Source organism: Peromyscus californicus, unplaced genomic scaffold, assembly GCF_007827085.1.
Source record: "Peromyscus californicus insignis strain IS unplaced genomic scaffold, ASM782708v3 Scaffold_1__1_contigs__length_55948999, whole genome shotgun sequence".
In the NCBI taxonomy this organism is placed as follows: domain Eukaryota; kingdom Metazoa; phylum Chordata; class Mammalia; order Rodentia; family Cricetidae; genus Peromyscus; species Peromyscus californicus.
In genome coordinates this window covers 48,015,503-48,035,251 of record NW_026294492.1, presented here as the reverse complement: position 1 = coordinate 48,035,251, position 19,749 = coordinate 48,015,503, and the positions used below count along the sequence as shown (strand labels likewise).

The window sequence follows — 19,749 nt, the reverse complement described above, 5'->3', positions numbered from 1 at the left end:
TAGAGGAGCTTCCTCCAGCAGATAGGAACAAATACAGAGACCCACAGCCAGACATTGTGCAGAGAGTGAAAGGCCTGGATGGATGGGGTGTCTCCCTCAAATCCCTCCCCTCAGGGCTCAGGGATCCCTGAGGAAGAGGAGGCAGAAGGAGAGTGGGAACCAGAGGAGATGGAGGACATCAAGAAAACAAGGCCCTCTAAATCAACATCAAAGCTCCTGTGAACTCACCGAGACTGGGCAGTAGGCACAGGGCCTGCACAGGTCTGCACCAAGTCTTCTGCATATATATTATAGTTTCCAGTCTGATGTTTCTGTGGGATTCCTGAGTGTGTGGATGAGTGGGTCTCTGATTCTTTTTTTTTTCTTTTTTTTTTTTTTTTTTGGTTTTTTTGAGACAGGGTTTCTCTGTGTAGTTTTGGTGCCAGACTGTCCTGGTTCTCGCTCTGTAGACCAGGCTGGCCTTGAACTCACAGAGATCCGCCTGGCTCTGCCTCTCCAGTGCTGGGATTAAAGGTATGCGTCACCACCACCTGGCTCTGATTCTTTTTATTGTTGTGGTTGTTGTTGTTTTGATTTTTTTGAGACAGGGTTTCTCAGTGTAGCCCTGGCTGTCCTGGAATTAGCTCTATAGACCAGGCTGGCCTTGAACTCACGGAGCTCCTCCTGCTGGCATTAAAGGCATGCACCACCACTACCAGGTGGGTCTCTGATTCTTGTGTCTTCTCTTGAGCTCTTTTCCTTCTGGTTTTGTTTTGTCCAATTCCAATGTGTTGGTTTTTGTTTTATCTTATTTTATTTTATATTTAAAAAACAAAAACAAAACCAAGCAGTTATGAACTAGCATGTGGGCGCCGGTAACTGAACCCCAGTTCTCTGCAAGAGCAGAAACTGCAGAGCCAGCTCTCCAGCACTCTGTGTTGTTTTATTGTGAAACATGATTTTTCCATGTAGCCCTGGCTGGCCTAGTGCTCACTGATGCTCAGGCTAGCCTCGAACCTGTATCAAACCCGAGTATTGAGGTTACAGGCATACATCACCATGTCTGGCCTTGGATAATCTTGTGTGTGTGTGTGTGTGTGTGTGTGTGTGTGTGTGTGTGTGCAAATAAAGGGAGGAATGGCTCACTGGGGTGGAAAATGCTTGCCATCAAGACTGACGGCCTGAGTTGGATCCCTGGGACCTACATGGTATGAGAGAACTGAACTTCACACATACACAAAATAAGTAAAATGTAATTTTTAAAAAATAAAGGTGGGGGGGGAACCCACCCAAAAGAGACTTGGAGCTTAATCCCTGTCCTTCAAGGCCCTCCCCGCTCCATGGCAGCCACCTGCCCACCTGTGAAGCCAGGCTGACAGATGCAATCGTAGCGGTTGATGCCGTCATGGCAGACTCCAAAGGTACAGGGGTTGCTGGCGCAATCATCAATGTTGACTTCGCAGTTCACACCTGCAGGGAGGGGAATACGGCAGGGAGTGGCCGCTATTGGCAAGTACTACTCCCAAACCCCTCACGGACACCCACACACACCCGTGCACTATCCCTGTCACAGCCCAGCCCCAGACCCCACCTGTGGTTCCGGGAGGACAGCGGCAGAGGTACTTGTCCACCAAGTCTAGACATTTGCCGCCGTAGCGGCAGGGCTGGCTGCGGCACTCATCCACCTGGCTCTCGCAGCGTGTGCCCGTGTAGCCCGGGGCACACGCACATGAGAAGCTAGCAATGCCATCGACACAGCGCCCATGGTGGCAGGGGTCCGGAGAGCAGTCGTCCACATTTCGCTCACAGAGAGTGCCCTCAAAGCCTGCAAGAACAAGAGGTTAGGATCCGCCCTCTCGCTCCATGGCTCATCGCGGCCCAATTCTAGCTCAGCTCTCAGGTCCCACCCCTTCTCCCTTCCATTCCACCCTCCAAGCTCCGCCCCTTTCACTTTAAATCCCACTTCCAGCTGCACCCTGAATCCTACCAAGAACCCTGCCTACCTCCATCATCAGTGCCACACCCCAGCTGTCACTGGCCCTGCCCTGGCCTCGCTGAAACCCTCCTCTGAGGCTGTCCCCAATTCTGCTATCGGTCCTTGACGCCCATCGGCCCACCAGCCCACCTTGAGGTTCTTGCCACAGTCTCACGGTCCACGCTCACCCTCTGCACAGCGACACTCATAGCCATCGGGCTGGTCCACACATTTGGCACCATTCCGGCAGGGAGTGCTCGCACATTCATCCACGTCCAGCTGACACATGGACCCACTGAATCCTGGGAGTAAGTAGTGGATGAAAGGCGACATTCATCATCAAAGCAGGCACCCTGCCTTATTTGAGTGGGAAACACCCCTTTGCTTTGTTTTTAATTAATTTCAAGGTAGTCAAGGCCAGGGACACATCTCAGAGGAGAAGGGTGCTTGCCAGCCAAGCCTGACCACCTGAGTTCAATCCCCAAGAATAGTGGAAGGAGAGAACCCACATACACACAAAAAGCAATTAATTAAGTAATTACTTTCTTTTTAAATTTCAGTGTTGTCATAACCTGACATGCCAGGTCCTCACCTGAGGGGCAGGTGCAGCTGAAGCCATTGACTCGATCCTTGCAGACACCACCATTGACACATGGGCTGCTCTGACATTCATCGATGTCCACCTCACAGTAGGTCCCTGTGAAGCCTGGAAGGGGACGGGATGGGGCACTGGAAGTTCCCTGAGCTCAGGGGGTCTTTTTCACCTTAGTTTCAGGGCTTTGGTTTTGTTGTTGTTTTTGTTGAGCTAGGTTCCTGCTATGTACCATGAGCTGGCCTCAAACTGATGATCCTCCTGCTTCAGCTGCCCAAATGCTGGGATTACAGGCATGCACGACCACATTCAGACTTAGATTTAGTTTGAAACAAGCTGAGCCCTCACCCAGCTGTGGTTTCACATGGACAAGGTTGATGAAGCTCCCCCTTCAATAACATCTGGCAAAATTCTGCTCTGGCCCTGTACCTGCCTTATCCAGTGTCACAAGGTTTCACCCTAAAGACACAGAACTCTCCCTCTCTCTCTCCAGCCAGGAAGCTTTAAACCTGGTTTGGGGCCAGCAAGATGATTCAATAGAGAAGGACCCTTGCTGCCAAGCCACACGGCGTGGAACCCTCCTGGTGAAGGGAGAACTGATTCTTGAAAGTTGCTCTCCAACTTCCACACTCACATGCACATACACACAAACGAATGTCACTTTTAAAGAAATATTGTTACCAGGCACAGTGGCACATGCCTTTAAATCCAATATTTGGGAAGCAGAGGCAAGTGGACCTCTGTGAGTTCAAGGCCAGCCTGGTGAGTTCCAGACAGGGTCTCACTATGTAGCCCTGGCTGGCCTGCAATTCTCTATGTACTGAAAGTGTGTGTCACTACAGCTGGCTTGAAATGGTTTTTTTTTGTTTGTTTGGTTGTGTGTGTGTGTGTGTGTCACACACATGGGTATCCTCAGAGGCCAGAAGAGAGTGGTATATCCCCTGGAGCTAGAACTACAGGCAGTTGTGAACTGCCCCATATGGGTGCTGGGAACCAAACTCGGTCCTCTAGAAAACCAGAAATTACTCTTTTTCCACCACCCCCCACCCCTGGAGCTGAGGACCGAACCCGGGGCATTGCGCTTGCTAGGCAAGCGCTCTACCACTGAGCTAAACCCCAACCTCCCAGGAATTACTCTTAATCACTAAGCTACCTCTCTAGCCCCTTTTTATTTTATTTTATTTGAGACAGGGTCTCACGTCATTATCCTAGCCATCCCAGAACTTACCATGTGGACCAGGCTACCTCTGCCTCACAAGTGTTGGGATTACAGACAAGTGTCTCCATGCCCAGCATGTTTTTTTTTTTTTTTTTTAAATTAATAAAAATGAACCCAGTTTCACCCTTGGCTTTTCTTGCCCAGGCTCCAGCCTTCAGGAATCACCCAAGCCACACCCACCACCCACCTGCCATGCAGATGCAGGTGAACTGGCCAATTCGGTCAAGACATGTGGCCTGGTTGCGACAGGGCCCAGATAGACACTCATTGACATCTGTCTCACATCGCGGTCCAGTGTAGCCACGGCCACATTGACACAGGAATGAGCCCTGTGTGTTCACACACCGACCCAAATGTTCACAGGGGTTGGCACCTGCGGAATGAGGGTACAGCCAGGATGGGCATGGCCAACCACAGCTCCACCTTTCCCCTGTTTCCAGACTCATTTCCAGAAGGTGCCCCTCTCACCAATGGAGCACTCGTCCACATCCTGGTCACATGCCCCTCCGGTGAAGCCGGGTGGACAGGTGCAGATGGCCCGACCGCTCACAGGGTTTGTGTCACAGATAGCATCCTCATGGCAAGGATTGCTGACACAGGCATCATCCAGATGACACAAGAGGCCTGAGAAAAGGTAAGCCAAGATCAAGAGCTGGTCCCCAGGTCTACCCAAAGTCCCCACATACCTAACATTTGAGGAAGAAGGTTGATTCTAGGGATGGCACTCCAGGACCCTGCGCATACAAGGCATGAATGATGCCACTGAGCTACACTTCCAGATCCTTGCTTTTTGTTTGTATTATTACTTTTTAAATTAATTTACTTATCTGGGGGTTTTGCAAATGTCATAGTGCATGTATAAAGGTCAGAGGACAACCTGGGGGAGCTGATACTCCCCTTCTACCCTGTGGATCGCAGTGATGGAATTTAGATTGCTAGGCTTATTCAGCAAGCACCTTTAACCCACTGAGTGTCCATCTGGCCCATCCCGACTGCTTCCTCTTTTTGTTACTGTTTTGTTTGTTTGTTTATTTGTTTTTTGAGGCAGGGTTTCTCTCTGTAGCCCTGGCTATCCTGGAACTCAATTTGTAGACCAGGCTGGCCTGGAACTCACAAAGATACATCTACCTCTGCCTCTCAAGTGCTGGGATTAAAGGCTTGCGCCACCACCGCCTGGATGCCTCCTATTTCTTGCTTATATTAACCATCAGTGTACTTAGTATCTGTTCTTTTTAAGCCATTTATTATGAAAAAAACTGAAATACACAGAATATGTTTCACATAGGAGCACTTGGTTCACCATTATTCACCTGTTAAGCTGTTTCTTCTAAACTATTTGAAAATAACTTGGAAATGTTTTACAAACAAGTCACTAAGGGCTGGAGAGATGGCTCAGCAGCTAAGAGCACTAGCTACTCTTCCAGAGGACCTAGTTTTGATTCCCAGCACCCATATAGCAGCTCACAACCATCTGTAACTCCAGTGCCAGGGGATCTGGTTAATTCTTCTGGCCTCTAAGCATACCAGTCACGCATGTGGGACCAGACATACATGCAGCCAAAACACAAAATATACTTTGGACGGGGGTTGTTTGGGGGATTGAGACAGGGTTTCTCTATGTAACAGCCTTAGCTATCCTGGAACTCACTTTGTAGACCTGGCTGGCCTCGAACTCACAGAGATCTGCCGCTGGGATTAAAGGTGTGTGCCACCATTCCCAGCTATCCAAGTGCCCCTCTTAGCACGTTCTCTGACCCTTCGACCTTCCCTAGGTCCTGCCTCTTTCCCAGTCAGACCTCTCAGGAGTTCTCCCATTCCAATAGCGTCTGCCTTGGGTTGTGTACCAGCATCCTCACAGGACAGAGGCTCAACCTTCCTCCCAAATCCAGTCTCCATCACCCCCTCCCTCCCTGCTTCCTTCCTCCCTCCTCCCCTCCCTCATCTCTGCTGCCTTTTTTCATGCTAAGGATTGAACCCAGGGCCTGGTGCACACTAAGCACATGCTCTACTGGTAAGCGACACTCCAGCCCCATCACAATCTTTCTAACACTCAAATCAGAATCTGTCTTCCCCTTCCATTCTGAAGCCGTCAACGGCGTCCTGTTGCCCACAAAGAAAATGGCCACTCACCTGTCTTGCCCATGGGGCAGGCACAGTAGAAAGAGGCTACACGATCATGGCAGGTAGCCCCATGGAAGCACACGGCCGTGGCACAGTCATCGATGTTCTGACTGCAGCTCTCGCCGGTCCACCCGTTGACACACACACAGCTGTGGCCACCCAGCAGGTTGAAGCAGGTGCCCCCATTGTGGCAGGCATTGGGCTGCAGCTGGCACTCATCCACGTCCTCGGTGCAGAACTGGCCTAGGGCACAAAGATGTACTGGTCTAGGTTTCTCCTGTGTGCCCACCCGACGTCAGTCCCCAGCTCCTGGCAGCCCTGGTGCCCACCTGTCCACTCAGGAGGGCACTGGCAGTTGTAAGTGTTGACACCGTCCACGCACGTTCCCCCATTGAGGCACCGATGTCCAGGACAGTCATCCACGTTGACTTCGCAGTTCTGGCCCTCGAAGCCTAGTGGGGAAGGACAAGGTAAGGACGGCCACTAGGAGGCTAGCCTACTGTCCCCAGCTGCCTCCCCTGGGTACCACTTACTCACCAGGAAGGCAAGCACAGTCATAGGCGGTATCACTACTCTGCCTACAGGTGCCACCATTCCGACAAGGGGAAGGGGCACAGGGCACCGAAGGGTTCTCACACAGCAGCCCTGTGTAGCCAAGTGGGCACTGGCAGCGGAAGGAGCCAGGAGTGTTGAGGCAGGTACCGCCGTGGCGGCAGGGTCCACCCGCTCGGCACTCATCTATGTCACTCCGGCAGCTGCGACCCTGGTAGCCAGGCGGACAGGAACAGACGAAGCGGCCGTCTGACCCCACTGAGCAGCGGGCACCATGAGCACAAGGGCTGCTGAGGCAGGGGTCTGGCAGGGAGCAGTCTGGGCCTGGAAGAACCAGGAGAGGGTGAGCTTGGGACTGACCACATCTTAACCTAACTCGGGCTCTCATCCAAGCCCACCCCTTCACCTCGGAAGCCACGGGGACAACGACAGGAGAACCGGGCAGTGCCCGCCACCACCGAACTCTGGCAGACACCGCGCCCAGCACAGGGGCCTGAGTGGCAAGGATCTTCCAGCTGGCACCGCTCACCCACCCAGCCTGGCAGGCACCTGTGGGAAGAGGCGTGTGGTGGGCACAACATAAAGCATGGCGATCCCCGACTGATAACACAAGACACACTCATCCAACAGCACACTTGCCAAACAAACTGTCAAACACATCCATTTGGTCTTTCTTCTTTTTTTACATAGGGTTTCACTACATACTCCTGGCTAGCCTGGAGCCCACAGGAATTTACTTGCCTCTGCCTCTACCTCTAGATCGCTAGGTTTAAAGGTGAGTTCCACCAGTCTCAGCCATACCCTTTTATTCTGACAACAAATACTATCAAATATTGCCTACTACAAACTAAAACACGGCAGCAAACAAAATAAAAATGATTCTTACCCTCTTGGTCCTCATAGCTAGGTCAGGCAAAAAGAACAAGTAACAAATTAATATGAAACATGCCAGCAACAGTTTGTATAAGCCACAAGGGCTTGTGAAGGACGTGGTAGCCCCCCCCACCCGAAGACGTGCCCATGTCCCAGAAGTTATGACTATCATCTTTTTTTTTTTTTTTTTAAGAGATGGTCCAGGCAAGGTGGCTCACACTTATAAACCTGGCACTCAGCAGGTGGATCAGGAGTTCAAAGGAGCCTTCGCCACATAGCAAGTCTGAAGCCAGTCTTGACTACATGAGACCCTGTCTCAAAACAAATACATATATTTTTAAACAAATACTGAGAGGGCTGGGAATATAGCTCAGTGGTACTGCACTTGCCTAGGATACACAAAGCTCTGGGTTCAGTCCCCGGCACAAGAAAAAAGAAGGAAGGAAAAAGAATTGTTGCCAATATGATTATGAAGGATTTCAAGATGAATTCACTCTGGATTATCCAAGCCTTTCCAAATGTCTTTTTAAAAAAGATTTATTTATTTTACTTTTGTATGGATGAGTTTTTTTCCTGCATGTATGTATGTGCATAATGTGCATGCCTGCTGCCCTTGGAGGTCTGAAGAGGGCAGTGACATTGAGGATAGTTGTGAGCCACCATATTGGGTTCCAGGAACCAAACCCGGGTCCTCTGAAAGAGCAATAAGTGCTCTTAACTGCGGAGCCATTTTTCCAGCCCCATATTTTTAATTATGTGTATACATGTGTGGCTGCATGTGGGCATGTGTGCACTTGAGTGCAGTGTCCTCAGAGGCCAGAAGAGGTCATCGGAACCCCTGAGGCTGGAGTTACAGGTGGGTAACCATCTGAGCACTGGGAATCAAACTTGGGGTCTCTGCAAAAGCAGTATGTGCTCTAAACCACTGAGTTATTTCACCAGCCTGGACATACAGTATCTTTAGAGGAGAAAGGTTGGAATGGGGCTCAGTGGTAGAGCTCTTGCAGGCTTGTGCAGAGCCCTGGGTTCCATTCCCAGGACACAAGAGAAAGAAGTCGGGGCAGCAAGAGAAGAGGAGAGAGACTGAGATAGAAACTGATTGATTTAGAAGAGAGAGAGAGAGAGAGAGAGAGAGAGAGAGAGAGAGAGAGAGAGAGAGAGAGAGAGAGAGAGAGAGAAAGGCAGAGGATACGGTGAGGCAGCCATAAGCCAAGGATTGCCTGAGCCAACCAGAAGCTGGAAGAGACAGTAAGGGATTCTCCCCTCGGCGCCTGTAGGGAAAGCCTGTGCTGGCAACGCCTTCATTTCTGACTTCCGGCCTTCAAGATTTTTCCAGAGTACATTTTTGTTGTTTTAAGCCACCCTGTTTGTGGTAATCTGCTACAGCAACCACAGGAAATTCACAGGCAGCCCAAGGGTAATGGAATGAGTGGGTGTTACATTTTCACACACTGAAGAAGGTAAAAAGGGTGAGCCAAAGGGTGATGTGGGGAAGGGGAACGACAAACGAAAAGCCTAAGACTCCAGGAGACAGGCACACCCAGAAGGGCCCAGAAACCACACACATACATACAACTGGCCATACTGGCCTGGCAAACACAGACACCAAGCCACAGCCTCCCACGCGTATGTGGGAAACTCTCACTCGCATGGGCAGGCGGAAGATAGCCACAGACCCTACACTCCTTTCTCCCAAGCGCACACAACTCTCCTCCCATGCATCGGGCGGGGCTTCTCATAGACACCTCAGCTCTCATGCTGGAAGGGGGGCCTGCAGCCTGCAACCCCTTCCCCAAACCTACCAAGGTAGTCCTGAGTGTAAGAAAATAAGAATTGAAGACTTTAAGCTTTCAACCTTCCCAGGGACAGGGGTGAGGAAGGCTAAGGAGGGTGGATGGAGGAGTCAAAAGGTCCTGGCTCTGCTACGACACAACCTTCGTCACCCCTACCCCGACCCTCCTCTCCTTTACCCTACCCTTCCGGCTCCCCGAGCGGATCCCCTAGCTCAGTCTGGTCCCAAACGCCAGGGCAGAACTCAAAGCAGATGACTCAGTTCTTAGCGTCACCTTACAATATCCCCCCCCCCACACACACACACCCAATTCCGTTCCCAGCTAAACCCCTGCAGGCGTGTGGGTGGCGTTCGAAACTGGGAGGTGATGCTCTCAGCCCCCTTCGCCTAAGACCAGCACAGCGGCGGCGACGGCGCCCCAGGAGGGGGCGCTGCGTGCAGGGCGCCGGGGACTGCGGGTACCACAGCCAGGCTGGGCGCGGCCCCCTCCCTATGTGTGCCGCGGGCGGGTTCCCACGCTCTGCGCCCCGCGCCCCCGCCGACCGGTCGGGCCGGTTCCAGCCCCGGCCCCGCGCCCCGCCCCGCGGCCTGAGCTTTGGGGGAGACGTGGGGGGGGGGGGGAGCACGGCTTCCAAGGAGGAAACTGACCGACCGGCAAGGCAGACAAGGACCAAGCGAAGGAGAGTTTCGGAGCCTACTTAGGGGGTGGGGGTGGGGAGATGGGCGGAGTAATCGGTGGAAGAAAGTGACATTTGGGGGGTCACCCCTAAGCAGACAGGAGGATTTGAGAAACTGAAGGAGAGGCTTGGGGGGATGAAGGGGACATAGGGTGAGGCTCCCCAAGGGATCTACTCGGGAGCCTGAGCGGGCTCCACTCCGCGCGATCCGGGCTCCCGGAGGCCGAGTGAGCCGGTGATTCACCTGTCGAGGGGCGGGGCGGCCTCGGGCGTATTCACCTGTCGGCAGTAGTCCAGGCATGTAGTTCCACTGCGCAGGCGCCCGGCCCGGTGTCTCAGCCTTCCTTCCAAGTAAGGACACACTCCCAGCTCCTCCAACTTAAACCCCCACCCTCAGGATGCCCTTCGGCCAGTAGCCCCTAGATGAAGCTAAATGGGGTTCCAGCCACTTGAGTTCATCCGCCACTATAACCTCAAAGGGGGTTCTTCTATATCGAAAGTCATCCTGGTCCCATCGAGCTTGAGGCTGACCCACTGGCTAGCCCACACGGTACTGAGTAAATGAACATTTATGAGCTAATTAATAGTTGCTGGATGGACTGCTGTCGCTATTAAGGAGAAAACAAGCTCAATAAGGCCACAAACCTTGAGGTCCATCCCCGCAAACCCAGGCTAGGCAAGCACTCACCACTGAACACCTCCAGCCCTCAAAGAGTTTCAAAAGTCTCTCTCATTTTTAAATATATTTTTATTACATTAATTTCTGTGTGTATGTGTGCACGTGGAGGTCAGAACAACTTGTAGAAGTTGGTTCTCTCCTTCCACCTTGTAGGTCCCCAGGATTTAACTCAGGTTACCAAAGTTTGGCAGCCAGCTCCTTTGCCTACTTGAGCTATCTTGCTGGGCGCCCTACCTTTAAACACAAAAACAAAACATGTTCGAGACAGCCTCACTGTGGCATAAGCAGGCATGGAACTCAATATGTAGTGCAAGCTGACCTCCAACTAAAGGCAATCCTCCTGCTTCTGCTGGGAAAGACAGGTGTAAACCACCCTGTTAAAGGTTCTTTTCAAATCTTCACAATGCCATTACAGATCCAAAGTGGCTCAGAAGGTTCTCAGGACTGACTACAGATGTCCAGAGCTCAGAGCTCTGTCTGCCTCTACTCCCTTCTCTCCCAACCCCTGCTCTTCTTCCCCGATCCTCTGCATTTCCTTGTATTATTGAACAAATAATTCTTGAACTCCTTCGCAGCCATATGCCAGGGAAGGCATTCCTAGTTCACAGATGCAGTGGGGCACAGAAAAGAGAAGTGACTGACCTAAGGTCACACAAACCAGAAAACAATAAAACGGGACTCTAGCGTAGGCAGCCGGTGTGCCTCCTAAATCCTCGGATATGGGAGGGTATGGATGTCCTCATCCTTGTCAAGCTACTGTCATTGGCCTTGGGAATCAATTTTACGTTCCAGAACACTGTGATTTAATGGGTTTAAGTCTCAGCCACTTAGCAACATGATGTGGGTTTTGAACCCAGGCCAGACAGACTTCAGAGCCTCTGCTCTTAACTCTGTCTGATTCCCAACAGGGAAACACAAGAGGTTACCCAAGCCACACACATGGAGGAAGTGATACCAGCATCCCCCAGGAGACTTGGAGGCAGGGGAAGAGGACAGATTCCCTCCCCATGCAGGGCCCACTGATGGCACTGGGCCAGACACTCACAGGCAGGCAGCCTCCCGGGAGGGCTGCTGGGTGCACCGACCTCCATTTGCACATGGGCTTCCATCCAGGCAAGGGGGAGCTGTGTAGGAGCAAAAGAAGGTGGGGAGGTCAGACAGGCACCCAGAACCCCAAACTGAAAGGACAGACCCTCCTCTCCTGTCTGCCAGGCAACAGCTGCACAGGGCTGGAGGGTGTCTCTGTGGGTACTGAGAGGCCCCCTATCTACAGTTCCCATGGCCCCCCACCCCAGTCCCAGCTGTTGGGGCCGCAGCTGTCCCTGCCAGCTCAAGCCCTGGGAACCACAAGGCAGGGGTGGGAAGGAGGAGGAGTTGACTTGTGCCAGATGTGGGGGCTCAGGAAGTTACCCAACTAACATGTCCATACTGGAGAAGGGATATAGAGTAGGAAATGAACATGCTGAGTGTGAAAGAGGGTCTGCATCTCCAAGCCCAGGTCCTGGGATAAGGGACGAGGTGAGGAATGGTGGGCCTCTGGGTCTACCTTCCAATAACGTATGTACTCCAGCCAGGCAAGCCTGCTGGCTCTTGAAAGAGTAGGCAAAGCATGCACCCAGGACCAACTCGTGACAGCAATAGAGAGATGGCTGTGGGTACTAGATGGGTAGGGTGTGTAGTAGAAGGGAGAGGCACCTGGTGCAAGACATGTGCTACCCTGTCCAGTGTCCCCATCCCTCAGGGCTGTGTCCCTCTTGGGTGTGTCAGTCTTGCCAGTTGGGTGAGAGGTGTGGCCAGGTCTGAGCTAGTGGAGAATTATGTGCTCAGGCAGGTGTGGGGCTCTGTAGAAGTGTGTTCCTTGGAGAGAGTAGGAATGAGGAGGGAACTGAGAAACAGGGACAGACAGACACTGAAAGGAGAGAGATTCAGAGACACAATAAGAGAATGAGTTAAGAACAAACGACCTATTCATTTCTGTGACATTGCACTGGAAACTGTGTGATGGGAGACATGACTATGTGAGCCCTGTGTGTGTGTGAGAGAGAGAGTGTGTGTGTTGTGCACACATGCTTGTGAGTTTGTGTGACAGTCTGTGAAGACTTGAGAGTATTAGGCCACTGTGTGGCTAATAGTGAAAATGCATGTGCATGTTACTGTGCTGATACCTGTGAACAGCATAGCCAAGCACTCCATGTGCACACAAGCACACAAGCTGCATGTGCTGTGCATCCACTTATATGAACAGCAGTATTCAAGCATACAACTGTGTGGCCACGGGTGTGTCTGTATGGGTCATGTATTGGCACCTCTGAGTATGACCTTGACTATGAATGCATACCAAGTCTTGGTATATCTATGCATGTGTGACCATATTTGACCTTGTATGAATGCACATTAGCATATGAACAGTGAACACGTAGGTGTGTCTTGTATGTGCCAAGTGTGCATCTGTGGGTGTCATGAACCTGCGCACATGCACATTTGCATCTCTCTATGTGTGACAGGCCATGAGTCTGTGCTGGCCCCGCGGGGGCGGTGGCTCCTGCCTGGTCCTGCCTAGATGAGCCCAAAGGCTACGCTGGGGATGCTGGGCCCTCTCTGCAACTCTCACCGGGCCCAAGTCCCACCGTGGGCTCCCTAGAACTCCCGGCCCAGGCCACCGTTTTATGCCCCTCCCCCGCTGATCAGGCCTCCCGGGGCGGGGATGGGGGCGCCCCCTCAGTCCCCGCTCTGGCCCTCCGTGGGTCCCGCTTTGTCTGGCAAAGAAAGCGCGAGGCCGGCCGGGGGGAGGGGGTGTCTAGACGGCGCAGCCATTGTCCCAAGCGGGGGAGGGGAGTAAGGCTTGGAGGAGAAGGGGAGGGGGCCCCCGGGCCGGCTGGGGAGGGGCTCCGGCCACAGGGAGGGGGCCCAGAAGCCGGAGAGGAGCACGTGGGCTTCGCCCCTTCTCCTCCCGGCGCAGAGGCGGGGTACCGAGGCTGTGGGATCCTAGCAGCCAGAAGAGGGAGCGGGCGGCACGAGGGGGGAGGGGGCGCGGGCGCCGCTGGGGCTTCAGCTCCGGCTCCTCGCGCTCCAGCCCCAGGTCTTGCAGCTCTCCGGCCTGAGAAGTTTTCTCCCAGTGCAGAGCTCCGAGAACTTCGCGCCCCCTCTTCGCCCCCCCTCCACCACTCCCGGCCCGCCCGGGATGGGGGGAGCCTTTTGTGCAAGGGGTCTTAGGCCTTGGGGGTCTTTGAGCCCCCACCGTAACCTTCCCAGGACTCCAGGCAGAAGTAGGATGGGGTGAGCCTGGAACTTTTGATACACCTCGCCTCCAAATTTCAGCCCCAGATTCCCACATCCGAGTCCCCAGTCTCGGACTCCTGGCTCATTCAAGGATCTTGATTCCTCGGGCCTCTAAGACCTTGCCTTCCCATCACGAATCCCTGTGCGCCCCATGACGGGCATACAGCCTCCAGCTCCTGCACCTCTGCACCAGCTCTAGTGCTGGGCTTACAGGTCCCCTAAGTCCCAAACTTAGGGGGTTTTGTGCTTCCCCGCCCCTGCAGCCCCAGTCCCACCCTCCATGTCCCTGATCCCTCACCTGCAGCCCCCTGCCCTGCTAGCAGCAACAGCAGGGGCAGCGCCCGCATGGGCGGTGGTGGCGGTGGCAGGGCCATCAAGCGACGACGGCGGCGGCGGCCCCGGGCCCCCGGCCCCATGGCGGCCGCGACCCTCCCTCCTCCCTCCTCCCTCCTCCCTCTTTCCCAGGGCTCCGGGCGCGTCCCCGGCCAGCCTCCGCGCCGCCAACTTCGCCGAAGTGAGGCTGCCAGGCCGCCCCGCCCCCAGCCCTGGGCGGCTCGCCCCGCCCCGGGGCTGGCCCTGACCGCCCCCGCCCCCTGCCCGGCCTCCTGGGGTCCGACCCTCAACCCGCCGAGCCTGGGAGCAGCGGACCTTGGTACGCTCAAGTCGGCCAAGAGAGACGCGGGCCTAACCGGCGTGACAGGACGGGCATGCAGCTCATGAGCATACCCATCCCCATCCTCCAGAACACAACCAAAGCCAGGGCACACATACACAGCCAGGACACCCTCGACTCCAAACCTTCCCAACCTAGGTCCAGAGAGGCTAATGAACACGTATCCTCCGCCGGACCCAAGCAAGCCCGTGCAGAAGTTTCACAGGGACACTAAACCAGCTCAAAACTCGTGCCCAACTATGCCATAAACCAGGGCGGCATTTACGATCTTGCCAGGAGTCGCATGCACGTGAGTCTCTCATGTGCCTGTGGTCAGCTCTCCCAGGAAGCAGCCTCCTTTCTCCCACGTGTGCTGATCACCAAGATCTACCGACGGGGGAAAGGTGCCAATCCTGAAGACCTGAGTTCAATTCCTGGGACTCCCGTGGTAGAAGGAAAGGATGAACACACACAAATTGTCTTCCGACGCCACATGCACCCTGTGGTACATGCACCCTAAACACACACTGTGCACACTCGCGCGCGCGCGCGCGCGCACACACACACACACACACTCACGAGAAATAAGTAAGATATAAAGCGTTTTAAATGTCCACACCAGCCCCTAGCACACCCGCATCCTACATAGTTTCACCATGAGGCCCATTTTTTTCTTTCCTTTTTTATTCTTTTAGTTTTTGAGACAAGGTTTCTCTGTGTAGCCATGGCTGCCCTGGAACTTGCTTTGTAAATCAGGCTGGCCTTGAACTCACAGATCAGCCTACCTCTGCCTCCCCAGTGCTGAGATTAAAGGCGTGCACCACCATGCCTGGGGAGGCCTGTCTTTTCATTGCCATTAACTGAGTTTTACAGTACCAGTTGACCTGCTAAGGCTTCTGCCAGCCCTTCTGTTTAAGGCTAAGAATGGGAACTCTAGAGGTCCTAAGCCCTGTCCCGGGAGAGGGAAGTGACACTGAGAGACCACAGGCTGGGCTAGAGGACCCATAGAATCCTGGAAGGACATACACCACACCCATGTGGTAGAAGGAGAAAACCAACTCCCACAAGTTGTCCTCTGACCTCCATAAGTGGAACACATCCCCCCATCACCACCAGATAACAATAAATAAATGTATTTTTTTTATTGGGCAGGGTTTCTTTTTTTAATTTTTTATTTTTTAATGTTCTTTTTAATTTATTCTTTGTGTCTTTCACATCATGCATCTCCATCCCATTCATTTTCCCATCCCTTTGTATCCACCCTCTGCCCTTGCAACCTCCCCACAAAATAAAATAAAATAAAATTTAAGAGAAAGAAAAAAAGAAAAATCAGTCTCATCGTGGAGGCTGTAGTGTGACACAGTGAGTCACACAGTAAACCCTTTTATCCATGTATCTTTACTTGCAAGTGTCCATTGCAAAGAGTCCTCGGTCTGGTCCAAGGCCTCTGGCTTCTGCTTACACTATCAGTGCTGGGCCCTCCCTGGGACTCCTCTTGGTTTTCCTGTTGTTGCCCTGTGTCGTGGAAATCCTGAAGCTTTGGGTCTGTAGGACCGGTCCCTTTATGTGCTCCAGCAGATCACAGATGGAGTGGATGTTGGGGTGGGCCAACTCATAACCCTGGTTCTAGGCCTGGGTAGTTGCAGGGTTGGTCAGCCCACCAGCTCTTCCTTGTCCTCATCACCAGGGTGAGCACTCCTGTATTGTCCTGGCTAGGGATGAGAAGGGGCAGGGCCAGTTCTCCTGCTTCCATGTCCTCAGGCTTGGTTCTCCTCGACCTACACCTTCAGGGCCAGCTCTACTGTGTTTGGGCAGGGTTTCATAGCGCACACCTTCTCTCAAGGCAGAGGCAGGAGGATCTCTGTGGATTTGAGACCAGCCTGGTCTACATAGCAAGTTCCAGGAGAGCCAGGGCTACGTAGTGAGACCCTGTCTTTAAATATGTGTGTGTGTGTGTGTGTGTGTGTGTGTGTGTGTGTGTGTGTGTGTGTGTTTGTGTGTGTAGTTGAAGTTTTCCTGTGTCCACCCAGCTCCTGTATCCTTGCATTTCTGCAGCCACTCAGACACAAATAAACACACACAGGCTAATATTATTTAAAACTGCATGGCCATTAGCTCAGGCTAACTATTGACTAGATCTTTTTTTTTTTGGTCTTTCGAGACAGGGTTTCTCTGTGTAGCTTTGCACCTTTCCTGGAACTCACTCTGTAGACCAGGCTAGCCTCGAACTCACAGACATCCGTCTGGCTCTGCCTCCCAAGTGCTGGGATTAAAGGTGTGCGCCACCACCGCCCGGCTTGACTAGCTCTTACATCTTAAACTAACCCATTTCTATTAATCTATAAGTTGCCATGTGGCTTGTGGCTTACCAGTACTTTTACATCTCGCTTCCTCTGTGTCTGGCTGGTGACTCCTGACTCAGCTTTCCTGTTCCCAGAATTCTCTTCTCTGCTTGTCCCACCTACATTTCCTGTCTGGCTACTGGCCAATCAGCATTTTATTTATCAATCAATCATCCACAGCACTTCCCCCCGCCTTTTTTTTTTCAAAAAGGAAGGTTTTAACTTTCACATAGTAAAATTACATATAACAAAACAATTATCAAGCAAGAATTACAGTTACAATAGCCAGTCTATTTATAATATCTAGTCTATTTGTATTTGGCAAAATTAAAGAAAATATCCTATCTATCCTATATTTGTGAGTCTAAGGTTTCATATCTAACTTATCTTTTATCATAACTAAGGAAATTATAACTATCTAATCTTCAATTACATTAAAGACCCCAGAAGGATATACTATTACCTGAGAAATAGGAGGACACAAGCAACTTTCAGGAGTCTTGCAGGGTAGACAGAGACAGTTGGCAGCCTGGACAGTCATCCAAAGTTCTTCTGTAAAGTTGGGGCATCTGTCTTCAGCCCATAGGTCTAGAGTCTCTCAGTCATTTTTCTCTGTGTCCTTTAGAATGTCTGGCAGTTTCCTCTGTGAAGCAGGAACCTGAAGGATCATTTTTGCCAAGCAAAGTTCAGTGGTCACCTTCCTATGGGTCCTGCCAGTCAATCAAGTAGTCCAAGCAAGAACAGTTTCTTACCCAAATGGCTATTTTTGTCAAGAAGAAGATAAACTCCATATGGAATGTCTTCAATGCCCATCATCCTCTCTGAAGTAAATCAGTCCTGCCAGGAGCAGACATGTCTCACTGTCCAGAAAGTCTAAATTTTTAAAACATTTTAAATGCCATATTCTGTAGGTCTTTGAAGTGTTTGAAGATTACCTATCTATCTGAAATATCTCTCTCTATATATATATATCTAGAAAACTTAACATGGCTATAAGTTTGACTATCATAGAAGACTAGTTATTAATCTGTATTTTTTAATTATCCATTACAATCTAAATGAGTTACATAAACATAATACCTCAAACAAGAGTAAAAATATATGTACAGTATAACAAAATTAAGTTTAAACTTGTATCAATAAACTAAATTCCATAGCAATGTAAAACATTTCTAAACAAGTTGTTGCTCTTTAAAAGTAGGTTCATTAATTTCATATCATATCTAAACTACATCCTATCATATCTAAACTACCCCTTTTCTTCTTTAGAAAAAGATTGCATTTATAATCAACCTGTTTTAGATAAAAATAAACATTCATAAACAATATTTTGGGAATTTGGGTGTAGCTTCTCATACTGCTTCCTGCTGGATGAGGGCGCTGTGTTCTTATGGGGACATAAAGAAAATTTTAGGATTATGAAATAGTCTGTGAGGCTGTATTGTCTGAGTCAGTTGCCTTGAAACCATTCTGGATGTTGGATCATCTGGGCCATGGTGTCACTGAAGACCTTTCAGGGGGTCTTGGCTGGTCAAACCTGATGTATCTTAATCTGGAACAAATCCATAGCTTCTCGCTTTCTGTGGAAACAAAAGCAGAGACTCCTTTCCAAAGAAACATATCTTTTGATCCAAATTTTGAAGTCAAGGTACCTTTAAAATATACATATTGGTTTAATTCATCTGCCTTTACAATCAAATATCTCTCTGCAGTTAAAAATATCAAAGACAACACAGTCCAGATTCTCTGTGTGATATCCATCTTTATGTAGCTTATTTTTTATATTACTTTTATTTTCTCTTTAAAGACTTTATTTTTTAAAACTATCTATTTCTTTATATAATTGCATACATTTTTTTCTCTTCCAAGCCTACGTACATTTTTACACACATTGTAAACTGTTTAGAGGTTTATCCCATCTGAATCTGTCATATTGCAAATCTGTTGCTTTAAACTGTAGCATTCTCTGCCCACCTCAGCTTCCCAATATAAAGGAACGACCTTTATAGGCAGCTCTGGGAACCATGCTCACCACCAACTCTGGGAAGCAGTGGGTCTATGCTTCCATCCAGCAGTGTGCACCCCAGAAACCTCTTTTTTTTTTTTTGGTCTATACTAGCAAAGGCTAAATCCACCACGTAGCAGCAGCGTAATGTGTGGCTTGCAGATACCTCATTCCTGCCATGAGTAGGTCAAGCCTGCCGCACGCCAGGAACCCGCCATATAGTAGGTCAAGCATGCAGGCTGCGGCTAACTTGAGAGAGACAACTAGGAAGCTATTTTAGCTCCATTTTTTAAGCTTTCTCAGATTTTAGGTGGAAACTCGAGCCGTTGGGTGCCATTTGTAATTAAAGTTTTCCTGTATCCACACGTCTCCTGCATCCTTGTGTTTCCAAAGTTGCTCAGACCCAAATAAACACAAACAGACTAATATTATTTAAAACTGCTTGGCCATTAGCTCAGGCTAACTATTGACTAACTCTTACATCTTAAACTAACCCATTTCTATTAATCTATAAGTTGCCACGTGCCTTGTGGCTTACTGGTACTTTTATCGTTTCCTCTGTGTCTGGCTGATGACTCCTGACTCAGCCTTCCTGTTCCCAGAATTCTCTTCTCTGCTTGTCCCGCCCCCTATACTTCCTGCCTGGCTACTGGCCAATCAGCATTTTATTTATCAATCAATCATCCACAGTGTGTGTGTGTGTGTGTGTGTGTGTGTGTGTGTGTGTGTGTGTGTGTGTGTGTGTGTGTGTGTGTGCGCGCATGCAGAGACCAGGAAAGAGCACTGGATCCCTCAAAGCTGGAGTTATGGACATTTGTGGAATACCCAGCTTGTTAAGTGAATGCTGGGATCTGATCCTCATGATGATGCAGCAAGCTCTGGTAACAGTTGAACCATCTTTCAGGACCACTTTGTTGTTGTCCTGCTTTTCCTGCATCTCCTTTTTGGGCAGAGTCTCATGCAGCTCAGACTGGCCTTGAACTTACTATGTGACCAGAATTGACCTGAAGTC

At 50.8% G+C, this 19,749-nt stretch overlaps 1 protein-coding gene across 1 annotated transcript in view; it reads right to left on the bottom strand.

The window, feature by feature from the left end:
* The window catches only part of Notch3 (notch receptor 3), a 45,016-nt gene extending 30,821 nt beyond the window's left edge, over window positions 1–14,195 (bottom strand). The window contains exons 1-12 of the mRNA XM_052746771.1: window positions 14,037–14,195; window positions 11,505–11,583; window positions 6,845–6,987; window positions 6,424–6,762; window positions 6,216–6,338; window positions 5,896–6,129; window positions 4,234–4,389; window positions 3,953–4,138; window positions 2,547–2,660; window positions 2,143–2,256; window positions 1,571–1,804; window positions 1,339–1,449 (exon numbers count right to left, since the gene is read on the bottom strand). Coding sequence (XP_052602731.1) covers window positions 1,339–1,449; window positions 1,571–1,804; window positions 2,143–2,256; window positions 2,547–2,660; window positions 3,953–4,138; window positions 4,234–4,389; window positions 5,896–6,129; window positions 6,216–6,338; window positions 6,424–6,762; window positions 6,845–6,987; window positions 11,505–11,583; window positions 14,037–14,154 — 1,951 coding nt within the window. The 5' untranslated portion in view covers window positions 14,155–14,195. The remainder of the gene's footprint in view (window positions 1–1,338; window positions 1,450–1,570; window positions 1,805–2,142; window positions 2,257–2,546; window positions 2,661–3,952; window positions 4,139–4,233; window positions 4,390–5,895; window positions 6,130–6,215; window positions 6,339–6,423; window positions 6,763–6,844; window positions 6,988–11,504; window positions 11,584–14,036) is intronic.
* Window positions 14,196–19,749: the final 5,554 nt, after the last annotated feature.